Source organism: Natator depressus, chromosome 18, assembly GCF_965152275.1.
Source record: "Natator depressus isolate rNatDep1 chromosome 18, rNatDep2.hap1, whole genome shotgun sequence".
Classification (NCBI taxonomy): domain Eukaryota; kingdom Metazoa; phylum Chordata; order Testudines; family Cheloniidae; genus Natator; species Natator depressus.
In genome coordinates this window covers 12,765,605-12,782,270 of record NC_134251.1, presented here as the reverse complement: position 1 = coordinate 12,782,270, position 16,666 = coordinate 12,765,605, and the positions used below count along the sequence as shown (strand labels likewise).

The window sequence follows — 16,666 nt, the reverse complement described above, 5'->3', positions numbered from 1 at the left end:
AAGGTGGACTGGGGTTGCACTGGTGGGACCCAGAGGTAACCGTACCCAACCTGCCTCAGACAGGAGAGTTTGGTCTCTGCAGAAGGGAGGCCTAGAGAGGGAAATTCCTTCCTGCCCAACCCACAAAGGCAAAAATGGATTTGCATATAAACTGCTTTTGGTGCAAACTATTAGCTTGTGTGAGTGCATCTCTGAGGGTGATCTATCCACATGAGAGATGGGGTCAGATGGATGGACACACAGTGATACCTACACATATCTAATAATATATCTATAAACGACTCCATGAACTTTAAAACTTGGCCACAATTTGCTGTGAGGCACTTCTTCTGATTTGGTCAGTCACTTTCTACAGCCCGAGGGCTGTTTTTGTTTTGTCTATTAACAGCATGTACATTATTTACTTTAGGATTTTTAAAAACTGGCTGACCTCACAAACCTGTAGGAAAATTGTATCAAAGCATCAGTATGGATTACCTTGCTCTCACATTGATCACTTCAGGCATTTGCATTCAGTGCAATTTTTTGGAAGGAGGAGGGATGGGAGAAGGCTGTTATTGAGCTGGGTAAGTGTATTTGACGTATCCATATTTCTTACCTGAGCAGGTTGGAAATGAGGAAAAATTCCTGTAGTCCTCTTTTTGAGCTCTGGTATAAATCACTGCCAACATGTAAATCTTGCGAATATGTAAACCTTGGTACAGTTAAAACACAGAATTACCTCAGCTTCACATATCACTCAGATGTACAGAACACAAAGAGTTTATTTAAAATCAAACAGTGCTTTTCTTAGAGGGAACCCTGAGCATTTCACAGACATGAATTAAGCTTCCATTCTCTAGTTCATGCTGCAGGTAAGCATTCTTACCTCTACTTCTACAGACAGGGAAGAGGAAGTACAGACAGACAAACTTGCCTGAGGCCATACAGTAATTCAGTGGCAACAATATTGTAATGCATTATCTGGAATCCTTAATAGCTGGATTGAGAAATGATTGCAAAAAACTACATGGATCTCACTGGATAATTATGTGGTGGCTTCGCCTCTCTGCAGCACTAATCTGGTTGTTGCTTTTCTTTAGGAGTAGCCCACCGAAGCCAGAGCAGTGAAGGAGTGAGTTCGCTCAGCAGTTCCCCATCTAACAGCCTTGAAACACAATCTCAGTCTCTCTCCCGGTCCCAGAGCATGGATATTGATAGTGTCACCTGTGAGAAAAGGTAAAGAATGCTGCTTATACTACCAGGCAGATATTGCACTACAGGCCATCTAAATATGTACAAAGAAAATACTCTTTATCTTCCCCTCCCAACCATGTTAAAGGTCAAGTTTAAAATGTTGTATTATTTCCTACAGTGTGTAACCTTGTGCTTTGTCCTGTCTTTTTAATGGAGTCACTTTCTCCTAAACTGTTACAACACAGAGGGTCATCCTAGACATCACAAGTGACCAGCATGTTGATGGGTGTGACTTAATAACTGTATTCAAAATAAATTGTAGGATGGAATGGCTGTACATTTTTCTTTGCCTGCTTAAGAAATTCATTGTCATATTTCTTGTATTTAAAGCAAACATAATATGAGAGGCAGACCCAAAAGACCCATTTACTGACTAGTAACTTAATTGCCACATTTATGGATCTGGCTATTCCCATGCATCTGTCCTTTTTCCTGAGCAGTTTCCATTTAAGAGAACACCCCTTTAGTCAGCATCTTCATAAAGAACTATCTTTGGGTTTCCAGCAATTAATGGGCTCTTCTGTTCTTTCCTCTTACAGTATGTCCCAGGTGGATGTAGATTCAGGAATAGAGAACATGGAGGTCGATGAGAATGATCGCAGAGAGAAAAGGAGCCTGACTGATAAGGTTGGCTAGTCCCAGAGTCTGTTTCATTTCAGGCCAGATGTAGAAACTCTGTATTGTGACCTTTAGCTCTCGCATTGTATAAGCGAGCTTACTTGGATTATGCAACTTAATGTTTAAATTTAAAGCATGACTGTTTTTTGTTTAACGTAATGCATGCTACTGTTTCATAAAGTATTAGATTTGTTTTACGAAGACTTTGGCTTAGACTCAGTCTACTGCCTTTTACTTGTATTAGTGAGGCAGATGGACTAATAGATGAGCATTATGATAATGGCTTTGCTCTCAATTTTTCCGTGCAGATGTCTTGCTTTCCCTTTTACCACTAGAAGTTTTAAATCAGACTTAGAGAAATGTCCCTAATCAGAATCAATCTTTGGTAGGCCCCCCCAAAGGATGTGGAACAATAGATTGGTGGAAGAGCAATATACAGTATTGCTCTTAATCTGTCTTCCATTGGATCACTCACCTTTGTGCCACATAGATGTTTTTGAGGGGAAGTACCCAACCTTCAGGCGTCATCTGACTACACTCCCTTCCTCAAATTCCCTGGTCAAACCTAAAAAAGACAGAACTCATGAGATAATGAACTTTTGTAGCAAGCAACTGGATGGTCTCAGAGTGTTTTCTGCACAATAGCTTCAGCAATCCAGTGAATGGACTCTGGGAAAAATGCTCTCGAGACCTTGGGAGGGATATTATACCTTGAAATAAAATTAGTTTAACCCTCAAAATCTGGTTTTTCTGTGATGGGATTAGATCAAAGCAAACACTTGTTACAGGAAATACCTGATATAATTTTGAAGACCATGTTCTCCTTTGTAAAACACTTTTAGATCTCGTAATGAAAAGCATTATATGAGTTAGGTATTATTATTTATTACAAAAGAGAGAAAGAAGAGCAGCTAGCTCTCCCACACATCTAGACAAGGGATGGGACCCTGAAGAGCAGAACCGGGGGAACCAGACCCAAAGGTCAGATTCATTCCAAAGTTATCACTTGACTTTTGGGTCCAATGCTAGAAATGTGGCCTTAACGTGGGTGTGGAGAGGCTTCCACCAACAATTTTCACAGTGCTCCTTCTAAGCCTTTGTTTACCTCTGTACTGTCATTAATAAACTCAGTTGGTGAAAGTCTGGCTTTGAGCCATGTTGCAATAACCCTGATGCAGAACTAATTTTTCTGAGCAGTCTCTAGTTGCAAGCCAGGCAGTCAGACAGCTTCCATTGTGCTGCTGTGAAATAAGTAGTTTCAAATCAAGGGTGGTTTGAATAGGGGGCTCAGTGGAGAGTACGAAGAAGCTTTGAAAACTTGGCTTGATTCCTCTTTAGCCTTCTGACTCCTCTGAGTGAATGAATTGGAAAGGAGGCACCCCAAAACCATTTTATAAGTAGGAAATTTCCTTCCCTTCCTTCCGCATGGAAAATGTGGGCATTATTTTAGAATAACTTTGATATTTTGATAATGTCAGTATTGAAGCCTTTTTGTTTGCATGAAAAGGAAGCAGAAGAGTTTGGGGTTTAATTCCCTATAGGTTCTTGTGTTGTGTGAAATACAAATAGTACCAGTTTAATTTTACATACCTTACAGTTGTTAATTGAATTCACACTAAGTTACCATATCCTGCCCAAGCTTTTAGGTTATTTGAGGTCCGTAGACGTGTATTGTTTCTTGGCTGCAGAGGAGGGATGGAAAAATGTGAAACAATAGTGGTGGATAACTTTTGTGGGAGTGGTAAGGAAACTGAGGCAATCTCTGCTGGATCTTGAGTGCTAACCTGAATCAGATTTTTTTTATTTTATTTTTTGGTTTTTTCCAGTTTGAATTTTCTCCCTCCCCTGCCAACCTTTCTTTTTTAAAGAGAGCAACTTCTTCAAAAGATACTGACTTATCCTGAAACTTTTAAAAAAGCTCAATATCAGCTGAATACCTGATGTGTTCTATCTGATAACTATGCCATACTCTTCCAGGAGAATGGGCTTTGATCCAACAGGCTTTTTCCATCTCTTAACTGTTGTGGCTTAAAATCGCATTTGCTGGTATTTTGCCATTGTGATGTGATCTGGCCCGTTTACTTTGTGTAATTGACAACTTTAGCATGCATTGGAAACTGATGTACGGTAAAATGAGAACAAAGGCATATGGGTTCAGGCTATTCCAATGCAGACCACATCAGGTGAATTGTATTGCTTAAGTCAGTAGCAGTTGTTGCCATTAGAAAGTCAGCATTTGCTGATGAGAAGGAAAGAGAATAGAAAAGATGGCAAGTGTGTTGGGTTTTGGTGTGATGGAATTAGGAAGAGTGGGGTGAGGACGGTCCAGTCACCAATCCAGTAACCAGTGTGTCCCAACAAAAGGTGTTTGGGAACTGGTGGAATGTGCCCTACATCATAGAGCTCCAAGTGCAGGGTTCTTGCTGGGAAGTGCTAAAGAGAAAAAGAAGAAATAATTTTAGGCAGAAATCACTGACCTTTATGCAACAAGTATTTTCAGTGTTCTTGAGTGATTCTTGTGTCTAATTACAGTTAGCCTTGCCAGCCATGATGGAGAACAAAGGTTGCTGGTTACATATATGCAAAAAGAAAAGGAGTACTTGTGGCACCTTAGAGACTAACCAATTTATTTGAGCATAAGCTTTCGTGCGAAAGCTTATGCTCAGATAAATTGGTTAGTCTCTAAGGTGCCACAAGTACTCCTTTTCTTTTTGCGAATACAGACTAACACGGCTGTTACTCTGAAACCTGGTTACATATCTGTTCTGGAAAGGGTTTTAAACACTATTAATTCCTCCCTCTTTGCAGATGATGATTATCTGAAACTTGCTTCCCTTATTTCTTGAGCTACTTTTCCACCTATGCCCCCCAAAATCTGGCATCACCTTTGTAAAACCACCGTAATTCATTCCTTGTGTTAGCAATTATTTATTGTGACAACTTTTTGATGGGGGTAACTGCAGAGAAGCTTCTTTTGCCTTGGAATTGAATACAGTTAACATGGCTTTACTAAGTGAAGGGAGGAGACGAATGAAGCAGGCCCTTGAGTACTTTGTCCTGCTCTTTCCTCTTTCTAAAGAGAGGCAAAGCTTTGGGACTGGGTGGAACAAAAGCTAGATTGTGCAAGCAGCAGTTTGTAACAGTTCTCCCCAAGTGTTATGATCAAAAGTTTTCACTTGGTATCAGGATTAATTTTCTCAGTTTATTTTTTTTTCTTGTATTCTCTGTTTGACAAAGTACTTATTAAATATGCTGAGACCTGTTAACATTCATTCAGGTCTCATCTAGCAACTGGAAATTCCCAGTTGCTTCCAGGCATCACAGTGTGCAAACTGCAGTTTCATTTACAGTGGAACTTCCGTGTAGAATTAAGTTTTTTTTAAGAGAGACTGACTTGTGCCGTGAGACTGCTCCTACTCCTATTGAAGTCAGTGGAAGTACTCCCACTGACTTCAGAGAGCTGGGATCGGGCCATGAATAAAGAGCATTCCTCTGTATTTAACATTCAGCAAGCCAGCTAACTGGAAATGGTTTTTAACTGTTGTATGGACACAATTATTTTTGTTGGTCTTTCTTTGGTAAAACAAAGATTAAAAAGAGGGGAAAATCTTTAGGTTTTCATTTTGAGATGAAATCTTAAAAAATGGAGGTCCTGTCTGCTCTGGGTGGATGTTAAGTAAAATTAAAATGAACATCCAACTCCTTGTAAGAGTAGAGAGTTGTGCCAGTATCCAGGCTAAAATTTTTCTTCCTCCCACATTATTTTCTAATATGAGGTATGCCAGTTGCTTAGCACCATATTGTTGTGTGCTATCATTATTTCATTTCTCCTATAATTCTTCTTTGTATAATTTTACTTTTTGAAATATCTTCTGATACTTGTATGACTGTCCTTTCATAAGCACTCAGAATCTGCTACCAGAGACTAGTTGTGGCTTTCAAACTGACATGCAAGAAGCCTTTCAGAACATTTTCTTTACAGAATCAATGGATAATAAGTGGTGGGTTTTGTTTGTCCTGTTTCCTTTTGGCCACCAGAGCTGATTTAAGGTGTCATATTGTCCCTGTTGAAACTTTGACTTGCATAAGCCAAACCAAAATGAATGCAAAAAATGTTTCCCTTTTCCCTCAACAAGGAGCCTCCATCAGGATCGGAAGTATCTGAGGAGCAGGCCTTACAGCTGGTCTGTAAGATCTTCAGAGTATCCTGGAAGGACCGAGACAGAGACGTCATCTTCCTCACTTCGTTCTCTGAGCAATTTAAGCAGAACCCAAAAGAAGGTAGGAACTTCAGTCATTCGCATTGTGCTAGTTAGGGTATGAAAGAACAGATTGGAGGAGTCATGTCTTCGTTTTCAAACATTAAGACAGTGTGGCTGGCTTGTTGTCCAGCTTCATCTCTAGGTTTTTGTTCGGCTGCAGTCATATAACTGATGCTGCAGTGATGCTTGAGCTTTTCTAGCTGTGTTTTTTGCTTGATGCAGACGTTATTGAGCACAAAATACATTTGTCATCAGCAGGTGCCATTACAGTGGGGCCACAGTACATGGACAAAGGCAAGATCCTTCAAGGTGCTGAGCACCAGCAGCTCCCATTGAAGTCAACTGCCTTTATAAAATTGATCAATCTGTTATTGGGAAACTATTGTGCAAGCGTTGCCATGCTTGTGAATCTTTCAAAAACCCTTTTAAATTGAAGTATTCAATATTGCCTCATAATAGATATGGCTGCTGTTCATTTAATAAAATTAAGGAAGTCTGCTGTCTATTTATTAGATTGATCACCATTTTGTCAGATATAAATGACCGATTACTAGATACCAAAACACTTCATTGCTAATTTAAACTTGTGTTTTCCCTTGACATTCTGTGACCTTATTCGAGAAAAGGAAGGAAAATACAAGAGAGTTTAAAAAGAAAATTGTCTGTAATGTCCACAATAATGACATTAGACCATGTACAATTCTTTACGTTCTCCACAAACGTTGAGCTTGCATGTTGCTGTATTCTCAAAACCCAAGATGATAGAGACCAAATGATAATTTTTTGTTAAAATAAAGTAACCTAGTCTATTGCTATTGGCAACAATAGCATTTAATTTATGGAAATAGAAGAAAATGTTTTGGTTGGGTTAACCACCGAGGTCCCTCAGGAGAATCCTCATCACCACAGCAGTCCCTAATTTTCTTGCTGTCCTCTTCAGTGTTCTCAGATTTTAAGGACTTAATTGGCCAGATTTTAATGGAAGTTCTGATGATGTCCACCCAGTCGAGGGACGAAAACCCATTTGCCAGCCTGACAGCCACATCCCAGCCAATTGCAGCAGCTGCCCGGTCACCTGACAGAAATCTGATTCTAAACACTGGCTCCAACCCAGGAACAAGTCCTATATTCTGTAATGTGGGCTCCTTTGGTTCCAGCTCCTTATCCAGGTAACTTTGGGTACACTAGAATGTTGGTTTTGTAAGTGTGGGTGAGGGGAGCCTTAGGCCTGGTCTACACTTAAAAGGTAGATTGACATAACTGTGTAGCTCAAGGAGTGTGAAAAATGACACTCCCCTTACGTAGCCATTCCGACTTAACCCCTGGTGTAGACATTGTAGCTCAACAGAATAATGCTTCTGTCAGCCTCGCTACCGCAAAGAGGTGGAGTTACTACCGTGACAGAACAACCCCTTCCTTTGCTGTAGTGTCTAAACGATGGGGTTACAGCAGCATAGCTACAGTGCCATAGTTATGCTGCTGTAGTGTAAACAAATCCTGAGTTCTTGCATTTAATGTCTTCTGCTTCATATGGGCCTCGAAATGGCACAAAAGCAATAAGTATAGAGCAGGGATCGGCAGCCTTTCAGAAGTGGTGTCCGAGACTTCATTTATTCACTCTAATATAAGGTTTCGCGTGCCACTAATACATTTTAACATTTGTAGGTCTCTTTCTATAAGTCTATAATATATAACTAAATGTATGTAAAGTAAATAAGGTTTTTAAAATGTTTAAGAAGCTTCATTTAAATTTAAGTTAAAATGCAGAGCCCTCCCGGACCAGTGGCCAGGACCCGGGCAGTGTGAGTGCCACTGCAAATCAGCTCGCGTGCCGCCTTTGGCCCGCGTGTCATAGGTTGCCTACCCTTGGTATAGAGGATTTAAAAAAAATGTTTCATCCTGCTGCACCAGCAGGTTCTTCCTGCTTTTGACTGGACGCCCATGGTTAAATGCACATTTGGTCATTAGGGCCAGATCCTCAGCGGATGTAAATTGATATAGCTCCATTGAAGACAAATGGATATAAACTAGCCATCAACAAGTTTAGGCTTGAAATTAGACAAAGGTTTCTAACCATCAGAGAAGTGAAGTTCTGGAACAGCCTTCCAAGGGGAGTAGTGGGGACAAAAGAATCTAACTGGCTTCAAGACTGAACTTGATAAGTGTGTGGAGGGGAGGTATGATGGGACAGTGTACAATGGCATGTAGCTGATCTGTGACAGCAAATATTTCCAACAGCCGGTCATGGGACACTGTATGAGAAGGACTCTGAGTTGCAGAGAATTCTTTTGCAGCTGTCTAGTTAGTAGGCCTTGCCCATGTGCTCAGGGTCCAACCGATCCCCGTATGTGGGGTCGGGAAGGAATTTCCCCCCATGTCAGATTGGCAGAGACACTGGGGGTTTTTCACCTTCCTCTGCAGCATGGGGCACGATCACTTTCTGGTTTAAACTAGTGTAAATGGTGGATTCTCTGTAACTTGAAGTCTTTAAATCATGATTTGAGGACTTGAGTAACTCAGCCAGAGGTTAGGGGTCTATTACAGGAATGGGTAGCCAAGGTTCTATGGACTGGAATGTGCAGGAGGTCAGACTAGATGATTATGATAGTCCCTTCTGACTTTTAGAATCAGAGTCTATGACGTAATTGGAGCCTCACTGACTTAAGAGTCTGATCCTCAGATGAGTTAACTTTTAAACGTATAATCCAAGCAATGAAATTGATACATTGTTTAAATATTGCAAATAGCCTAAAATGAGACTCAGTAGGTAAAAGCATTGTGTGTGATGTGTTACGTGGAATATACATATACTGAATGGTTAATAGTAGTGGGGTGTTTCTGTTGTTAATTTTGTCTCTCTCTTGCCCTTCTTCTGTGTATCCTAAATGGCTGCTTTTTTTCCTCCTCCCCTCCCTTAATTGATTTAGTCTCTATGGGACTAGTCCAGCTTCTAGTAACAATTTCTCAAGCCACGTGCCAATGACTGGTTCATCTGTTACCCCACCAGCCAGTTCACTTGCCACCACATCTGTGCCTTCCATTTCTGTCAGCCCTCATCTCACAGCAGCAAGTCCTTCTGGAGTCCAGCCGTCCTCTCCGAGGTACCACCCATATACCATCACCCACCCCTGGGGCTTTTCAGCTTCTCATATCCCACGCTCCTTGAGTATCTCCATCCCAGCTAGCTCACCAAGTTCTCCAGTCATGGCTACCAGTCCTCAAGCTGTGCCACTCAGCTCGTCCAGACAGAGGCCCACAACAGTGGGTCCACCTTTGTCCACTGCTTTGCCCGGTACCTTGAGCAGGCGTTCTTCTTTCCTAAACAGGATTCCTTCTAGGTAATTCACAAGCACAAACAGTGTCTATTACATATGCAGTGCAGGGTGTGGTGCATTTATGCCGTTTGGAAGAACTTGTCTCTGTACTGAGCTCACTCTACTTACCAAGCGTGGATTTTTCTGTTTGTGTTGAGCTAATACGTTGACTTGCTAACAAGCCCTGGCTGCCAAAGTACTAAACCTTTTTCTGTCGGTATTTGATATTTAACATAATTGGCATAAAGGTAGCAATATCGTTATACATTTCCCCTTCCTTTTATTCTTCTTTCCACCCCTCCTCACTGGTAAACTATCTTCCTTTGGTTTAAATTGCAGTTCAGTCACTCATGCTGGATAGTCTATCAAAGAGGTCTCCTGGTTTGTAATTAACTTGGTGTAGATCTTCAGTTGGTTTGTTGAATGCTCTTGCTTGCTGGAGTATGTCAGATTTGACTCCATTAGTGTATAGACTTAAATGATTAGCTCCTCTTTGTCAGCAAAGACAGGTACTACTATCCTGGCCCTCTGCCAGCTGCTTCCAGGATCCCCCATCCTCTGCAGGAGGGAGAAACCAACAAACAGCCTTTCTGGTGCTCTCATTTTACTCTGCAAATGCTGTGGTTCAGTTGAGCAGCTCAGAGCTCTGATTTTTAGTATTCAGTGAGATTGAAGGGCTTCCATTTATGCAGTAATTTTTCTAAAGACTCTCCTTGTTTACTTCATTAGATTGTGTGTGTGTGTTTTTATTTTGGTATGTGAATAACTCATAGTTAGTAGCATCATGGAGCATTTTAGCTTAATTTTGTTTTTTCTAATGTCATGGATTGTATTAACCATTGTTTGCTGCATGTTTAGGAAGAAGATTTTTGACAGATAATTTATAAAGGAAAATTATAGCAGTTTTACTTGCTGTCTTTTCATTTTAAAATCTGTTTTGTTCTCTGATGGCCTTTTTCGCTTTTGTTGCGGTAGTATATACGACAACCCTTTCTCCCTCCTCTTCCTTGCCGTTTCTGATGTGTCTGGGGATAGTAGTGATGAAGAAAACGAAGATGGTGATTTTTCTTGTGTCCAGTTTGGGTCCAGGTATTGGAGAAATAGAATGTAACTTGCATGTTTGGGTGCTCTAGGAACTAACAGTTTGTGGAGCTTTAAGCGTTCTTCAGTGGAACTTGGGAAATAAGTAAAGAAGGAGATAACTTTACAGGTCTTAATGGGAGATGAAGGATAAACATGCATAATGAGTCTGAGTTAGCCAGTTCTCCTTTTTTAAAAAGAGATGACTCAGAATAAAGGAAATGTTAGTCATGTTGCCCTTCAGGTTTAATGACCACAAAGTCTGAAATGCCCATGTAAGTGGAACTCCTTATTGAATGCATGATATGAGGAATATTGCTCATCAAAAACTATATCTTTCAAAGTCAGTGCTACCTCCTGCACAAGCACTTCTTCTGAATACTTGAAAATGAGGACAGAGGTTAGTGGGGAGTAAAAGACAGCCAGATCCTCAACTGATGTAAATTGGTGCAGTTCCATTGAAGTTAATGGAGCTACAGCAGTTTACTTCAGCTGAGCATCTTTCCTCCAATCTGTGAAGCACGTTACCTGATTCTCAAATGCACAAGTAGAAATCAGCAGCCAGTGGAGACGGGGTGGTGAAGACTGATACATTTGGGACACTGAGTTGGGGAGAAAGATAGCTTATTGTGAATCAAAGACATACTGTGAAGTTCTTCAGTTTATATGGCACTGAAATACATGACAACAAAATGAGAATGGATATGTTCACTGCATGTGGAGGTTACCCATTAGCCTTGCAAATATAATACAATTTGCTGAATCCTGAATGGGCCAGGCAGGGAGATGCTTCTAGGAATGACAATGAAGGGCAGGATCTTCTATAATGATATGTGTAGCTGGAGAAGAATAACAGCAAATGGCTGAATGTGTTATCAGTGTGTCTCAACCTCCTTTGAAACATTTTTGCTGTAGGATGCAGCTTCTGAAATGAAGAAATAAACAACTCCCGAATGCGTGTTGCTCAGTTGTAGGTGATCTGTGTTCCTGGTCTGGCCCTGGTGATATTGGTTCCATTATCCCCATTAAACAATATCTACAAGAAACATTTTTGGCATCTATTCTTTTCTTTTGCACATAGCCAAATTAGGAGATGGGTATAGGAATAGTATATGGGAAGCATGCCCTTTGGAGAAGGGGAGCTCTTTGGAAAACAGTAGCTCTGTAACGTTTCTAGCATATTGAATACTTTACACCCGTCTTCAGTTTCCTGTCCCAGGCTGATGGCGGCCAGCCGCTGATCTGTCTTAGGATACTGTAATGGCTCCTTCATAGCAATACAAATCTAATCATGATGCTTGCAAATTTGTGCTTATTGTCTCATGTACTCCACATAGAGTGTTTGTATCTTGAGTATAACAAAGAGCAATGAGACTTTTTAAAAGGAGAATTTAGTCTGAATATTAATTTTTAAAAATTCCTAAATTAGGAAAATCTAATTAGGATTTGAAGTATCCTCCCAAGAGAAGTGTGTGGAAGCACCATTGCCTGGGACTTCTAAAACTAGACTAGACAAAGAACTGGAAAGTGCCATATAGGGGAAGTGCAGTGCTGCATAGGAGTGGAGGAAAGTCCTAGAAGACCTTTCCAGCTTTTACGTCTGTGGTTGTCTGCAGTGGAACATTAGAACATAACTATTGTGACAAAGTTAAAATCTGTAGATTTAATAAATAACTGTTGGAAGATTCTCAGGGAGGTGAGTTTAATAAACTCCCATCTTCCAATCCACGCTGAGTAATTTCAGGAGAAATATTTTATGCAGATTGAAGTTTTGCATTTTGTGTACAAGGAATTCTGTGTTGTTTTCACCCTTTGCTTTAATTTCAAATCTTACACCTGTGCTATTGAAAATGTAGCCCAGATGTTAGTTAACACAATTCATGCAGTGTAACATCTTATGGGACTACCACACTTCAGGTGACTTCGCTGGTGTATTATGTCCTGATGTTCTGACTGACTGCAGTGGAATATCAGTTTGTCATGTTCATACTTTAATCTAACATTTATGCAACAACTTTCATTTTGAAGGTTTTAAAGCACTTTGCCTATGTAATAAACATATACAGCTGTGTATCGGAATAATTTCAGCCATTGCTAAAATGAAGTTGCCTACAAAGTAACTAACCTTGGCATGAAAAATCTTTTTTACACATAAGTTGATATTGTACAAATAAAGGTGGTGATCTTCAGGCTGGAGGTGAGAAATTCAAGGTACAAGAAAGAGACTACACGGAGAAACTCATATGTATGTGTAGTTTTACACTGGATTAAAGCTTGAACCAATACCATGTCAGTAGGGTTAAACTGGTGATTGGGGTGGAGATGTTAGTAATGAGAGACAGATGGTAGGTCTACTCAGCAAATAAACACCACGGCTGGCCCATGCCAGCTGACTTAGGCTTGTGGGGCTGTTTCATTGCTGTGTAGACTTCTGCGCTGGAGCCTGAGCTCTGAGACCCTCGCACCCCACAGGGTCCTAGAGCCTGGGCTCCAGCCCAAACCCTGGGTCTCTGGGTATGTCTACACAGCAGTGAAACAGCCATGCAGCCCGAACCCCATGAGCCCAAGTCGGCTGGTAGGGGCCAGCTACAGGTTTTTGTTTGCTGTGTAGACATACCCAGAGACCCTTAAAAATGGCCTTGTGAAGAATAGCTGTTTGACCACCCATAATGACAGTTGTTTGTTTTTTTTTAATCTTGTTACATGTAGTGACTATATAGTTGTAAACCACTTTTATAAACTGGGATTTGCATGTTACATAAAGTTGCCAAGTTTAAATTGGAGAGAAAGAGAGACTCAGGATCGAGGATCCAGGAGAAATGGGTTCTGTTCCTGTGTCTGCCATGGATTTCCTGTGTGACCTTGGGCAAGTCACTTCATCTCTCATTTTTCATGTCTGTAAAATAGAGGATGGTGATGACTGCCTATCCCAAGGGAATAAATATGAGATATTGCCAGAGACTGAGGTATCAAAAGGGAGGTGCTGGTATTAGTTGATAACCAAAAGCACCACATGTTGTCAGGACCAGGTGGTGTATCCAAGAATTCTGACAGAACAAAAGAATGCAGTGGCTGAGCTGCTAATGAAAACAACCAGTCTCGTAAAAGCGAGCTGCTGTATTGGAGACCTGGAGGGAAGCAAATGGGGAACCTATCTTAAAAAAACAGAACATGCACCTACCAGAAGCCAGTCCATTTACATAAACTTACATTACTTAGTACAAATTTACTTTCGGGGAGGAGGAAACGACTTACACTTCTGTGATTCACATTTCTGTGATTTGGAGAATTACAGCCCAGTAAATGTCGCTTCAGTCCCAGCCAAACTATGTGAAATTGTAACTTTAAAAATAGAATTCTGTTGCATGATATAATAGGGAGAAACTAGCATGGCTTCTGTGACTGATTATACTAACGAAATGTGTGTGCTCAAAAAATCTGAATAAAAAATTATACAAAAAAAAGTGTGATTGTGGTTGAATTTACAGTAGATGCCCAAGAGAGAATGCGAAGCAGCTGTGTGGAGGGGTTTTGTTACTTTTTCAGTGTTGTTGGTCAGATAAGTTGGAAACTATAAAAAAGAGTGCAGGATAGGGTACAACTAGCGAGAAGTATTACTGCTTGAAGACTGGTGTCTGCTTCACCTCTGTAATCCACAATTTGAGAATCACTTTTATAAAGGCCCCTTATCATTACATACCTTTTACCATCTGTCAGACATCTGGTCGGTCTTGATCCCCTTTTAGGAATTGCATTATGCTACTTGTGTGCAAGCAGGGAGAGTGAATCATGTGAGAATATGGTCCAGTCCCAAGATCTGGACAGAAACATTTAGCAGCTTCTGCTCAGGTCACACAAACAAACCTACTTTTACAGGTCTTATCTGCATGAGTGTGGTGTGTTGGGATGGGGTTTTCTGCTACAAAGAAGAAGTTTGCCAGAGAAAGTTGGGAGCATGCAAGACATTGGTAGAAGAGGGATATACATCTTGATTTTCTTTTTCTCCTTTTTTTTAAAGTGTGGGAGGCTCTGCTGGAGCAAGTGCTTGTGATTCCTGCAGTGACCATTTCAGCATTGAAACTTGTAAGGAGACAGAAATGCTGAACTACCTCATTGAGTGTTTTGACAGAGTTGGAATAGAGGAGAGAAAAGCACCAAAGGTATGGTAGAGAAGAGTAAAGCCATATTGGCAACAGCACTGAGGCTCAAACTGTCTTCTCTTACTTTACATTGCCCAGAGGGGAAAGATGGTTTGCAGCAGATGATAGCTCTATAAAAATTTTGTGAGAAGTTTTGTTTTGTAAGTCTCATTACTTCAATTCCTATTTGGCCTTTTAAAGTTTGTGTTCAGAACCCCCATCTGTGTTAGTTTGATATCAGTAAAATTGACATTGTTTTGGGGACTGAGATGCATCTATCTATTCCCTTGAATTTGCTTTAAATTGTTTATTCCACATAGAACCACATCTCTAAGACCATCAGCCTTTGCTGTTAACCTAAACTTCTCCCTTGTAGATAGCAGTGGAATGGAAAATAATTAGTTCAGCTCATTAAATGTAATCTGAAGAATCTTTAGCTGGAAAGATGCCATCTGTTTGCTTAGACTGCATGAATGCAGAAGTTGTTCACTGCATTTCCTATGTGTCTTATCTATGAATGTTTTCATTCTGCATTAAAATGGTTTCTTTCTTCTTCTTAGATGTGTAGCCAGCTAGCGGTTAGCCAGTTACTGAGCAACATCCGATCACAGTGCATTTCCCATGCTGCTTTGGTACTACAGGGATCCTTAACCCAACCAAGGTGAGTAAAGTTGATGTTGGTCATGAAATATTCAAATTCTGTGTTCGATGTGTGTCTGTCTACAGAAGTAGATAAAAATTGAGTAAAATCAGCGACAGAAATGGGACATCTTTTCAGTCAATATGTATAGTATGTATCATTACATACATACAAAATGGGAAATGATTGCCTAGGAAGGAGTACTGCGGAAAGGGATCTGGGGGTCATAGTGGGATCACAAGGTAAATATGAGTCAACACTGTAACACTGTGGCAAAACGAACGTCATTCTGGGATGTATTAGCAGGAGTGTAGTAAGCAAGATGAGAAAATAATTCTTCTGCTCTACTGCTGATTAGGCCTCAACTGGAATATTGTGTCCAGTTCCGGGCGCCACATTTCAGGAAAGAGGTGGACAAATTGGAGAAAGTCCAGAGAAGAGCAACAAAAATGATTAAAGGTCTAGAAAACATGACCTATGAGGGAAGATTGAAAAAATTGGGTTTGTTTAATCTGGAAAAGAGAAGACTGAGAAGGGACATAAGTTTCAAGAACATAAAATGTTGTTACAAGGAGGAGGGAGAAAATTGTTGTTCTTAACCTCTGAGGATAGGACAAGAAGCAATGGGCTTAAATTGCAGCAAGGGAGGTTTAGGCTGGACATTCGGAAAAACTTCCTAACTGTCAGGGAGGTTAAGTACTGGAATAAATTGCTTAGGGAGGTGGTGGAATCTCCATCGTTGGAGATTTTTAAGAGCAGGTTAGACAAATGCCTGTCAGGAATGGTCTATATAATACTTAGTCCTGCCATGAGTGCAGGGGACTGGACTAGATGACCCCTCGAGGTCCCTTCCAGTTCTATGATTACAGTGGCTCAGGGTTTGTCTATATGGGAAGATATACCAGTATAAACTAAGGTGTGAATTTAAACTGCTGTAATTCTACAAATATAACCCTCATGTGGATGCTCTTATTCCAGTATAGGAGTGCCTTTATCCCGTTCAGTTTGTTGCTTTGGAAAGCAGTTTAAGCTAAACCAAAAAAGTCACATTTACTCTGGAGTAAGTGTGTCCACATGGGGATTTATATTGGTAGCACTTCTGGTATAGACAAGCCATAAGTATTTAAAGGGGCAGAGTCAAACTAGAACACTGATCTGACTTTTTTTCCTATTTGCTAAAATCCAAGTAATTTACGTGTATCTATTCAAAACAAATTCTTCAATAAGATTCTCAAAAATAATGCGAGCCACCCACTTATATAGGTGAACAACCCTAGAGTAACAACTGTGTTTTTGTGTGTAATAGAGAAAAAGGCAACATTCAGTTTCAGTTTCATAGGATGTGCTTACAAAAAGTAAGTGTTAATTTGGAAAATA

General features: G+C 40.4%; 1 protein-coding gene across 1 annotated transcript in view; it reads left to right on the top strand.

Annotated features, from left to right (window-relative positions):
• The window catches only part of UBE4B (ubiquitination factor E4B), a 64,280-nt gene that overhangs the window by 19,987 nt on the left and 27,627 nt on the right, over nucleotides 1–16,666 (top strand). The window contains exons 3-9 of the mRNA XM_074975183.1: nucleotides 1,083–1,218; nucleotides 1,776–1,863; nucleotides 5,991–6,135; nucleotides 7,057–7,285; nucleotides 9,044–9,454; nucleotides 14,529–14,670; nucleotides 15,210–15,310. Of these exons, the coding sequence (XP_074831284.1) occupies nucleotides 1,083–1,218; nucleotides 1,776–1,863; nucleotides 5,991–6,135; nucleotides 7,057–7,285; nucleotides 9,044–9,454; nucleotides 14,529–14,670; nucleotides 15,210–15,310 (1,252 nt within the window). The remainder of the gene's footprint in view (nucleotides 1–1,082; nucleotides 1,219–1,775; nucleotides 1,864–5,990; nucleotides 6,136–7,056; nucleotides 7,286–9,043; nucleotides 9,455–14,528; nucleotides 14,671–15,209; nucleotides 15,311–16,666) is intronic.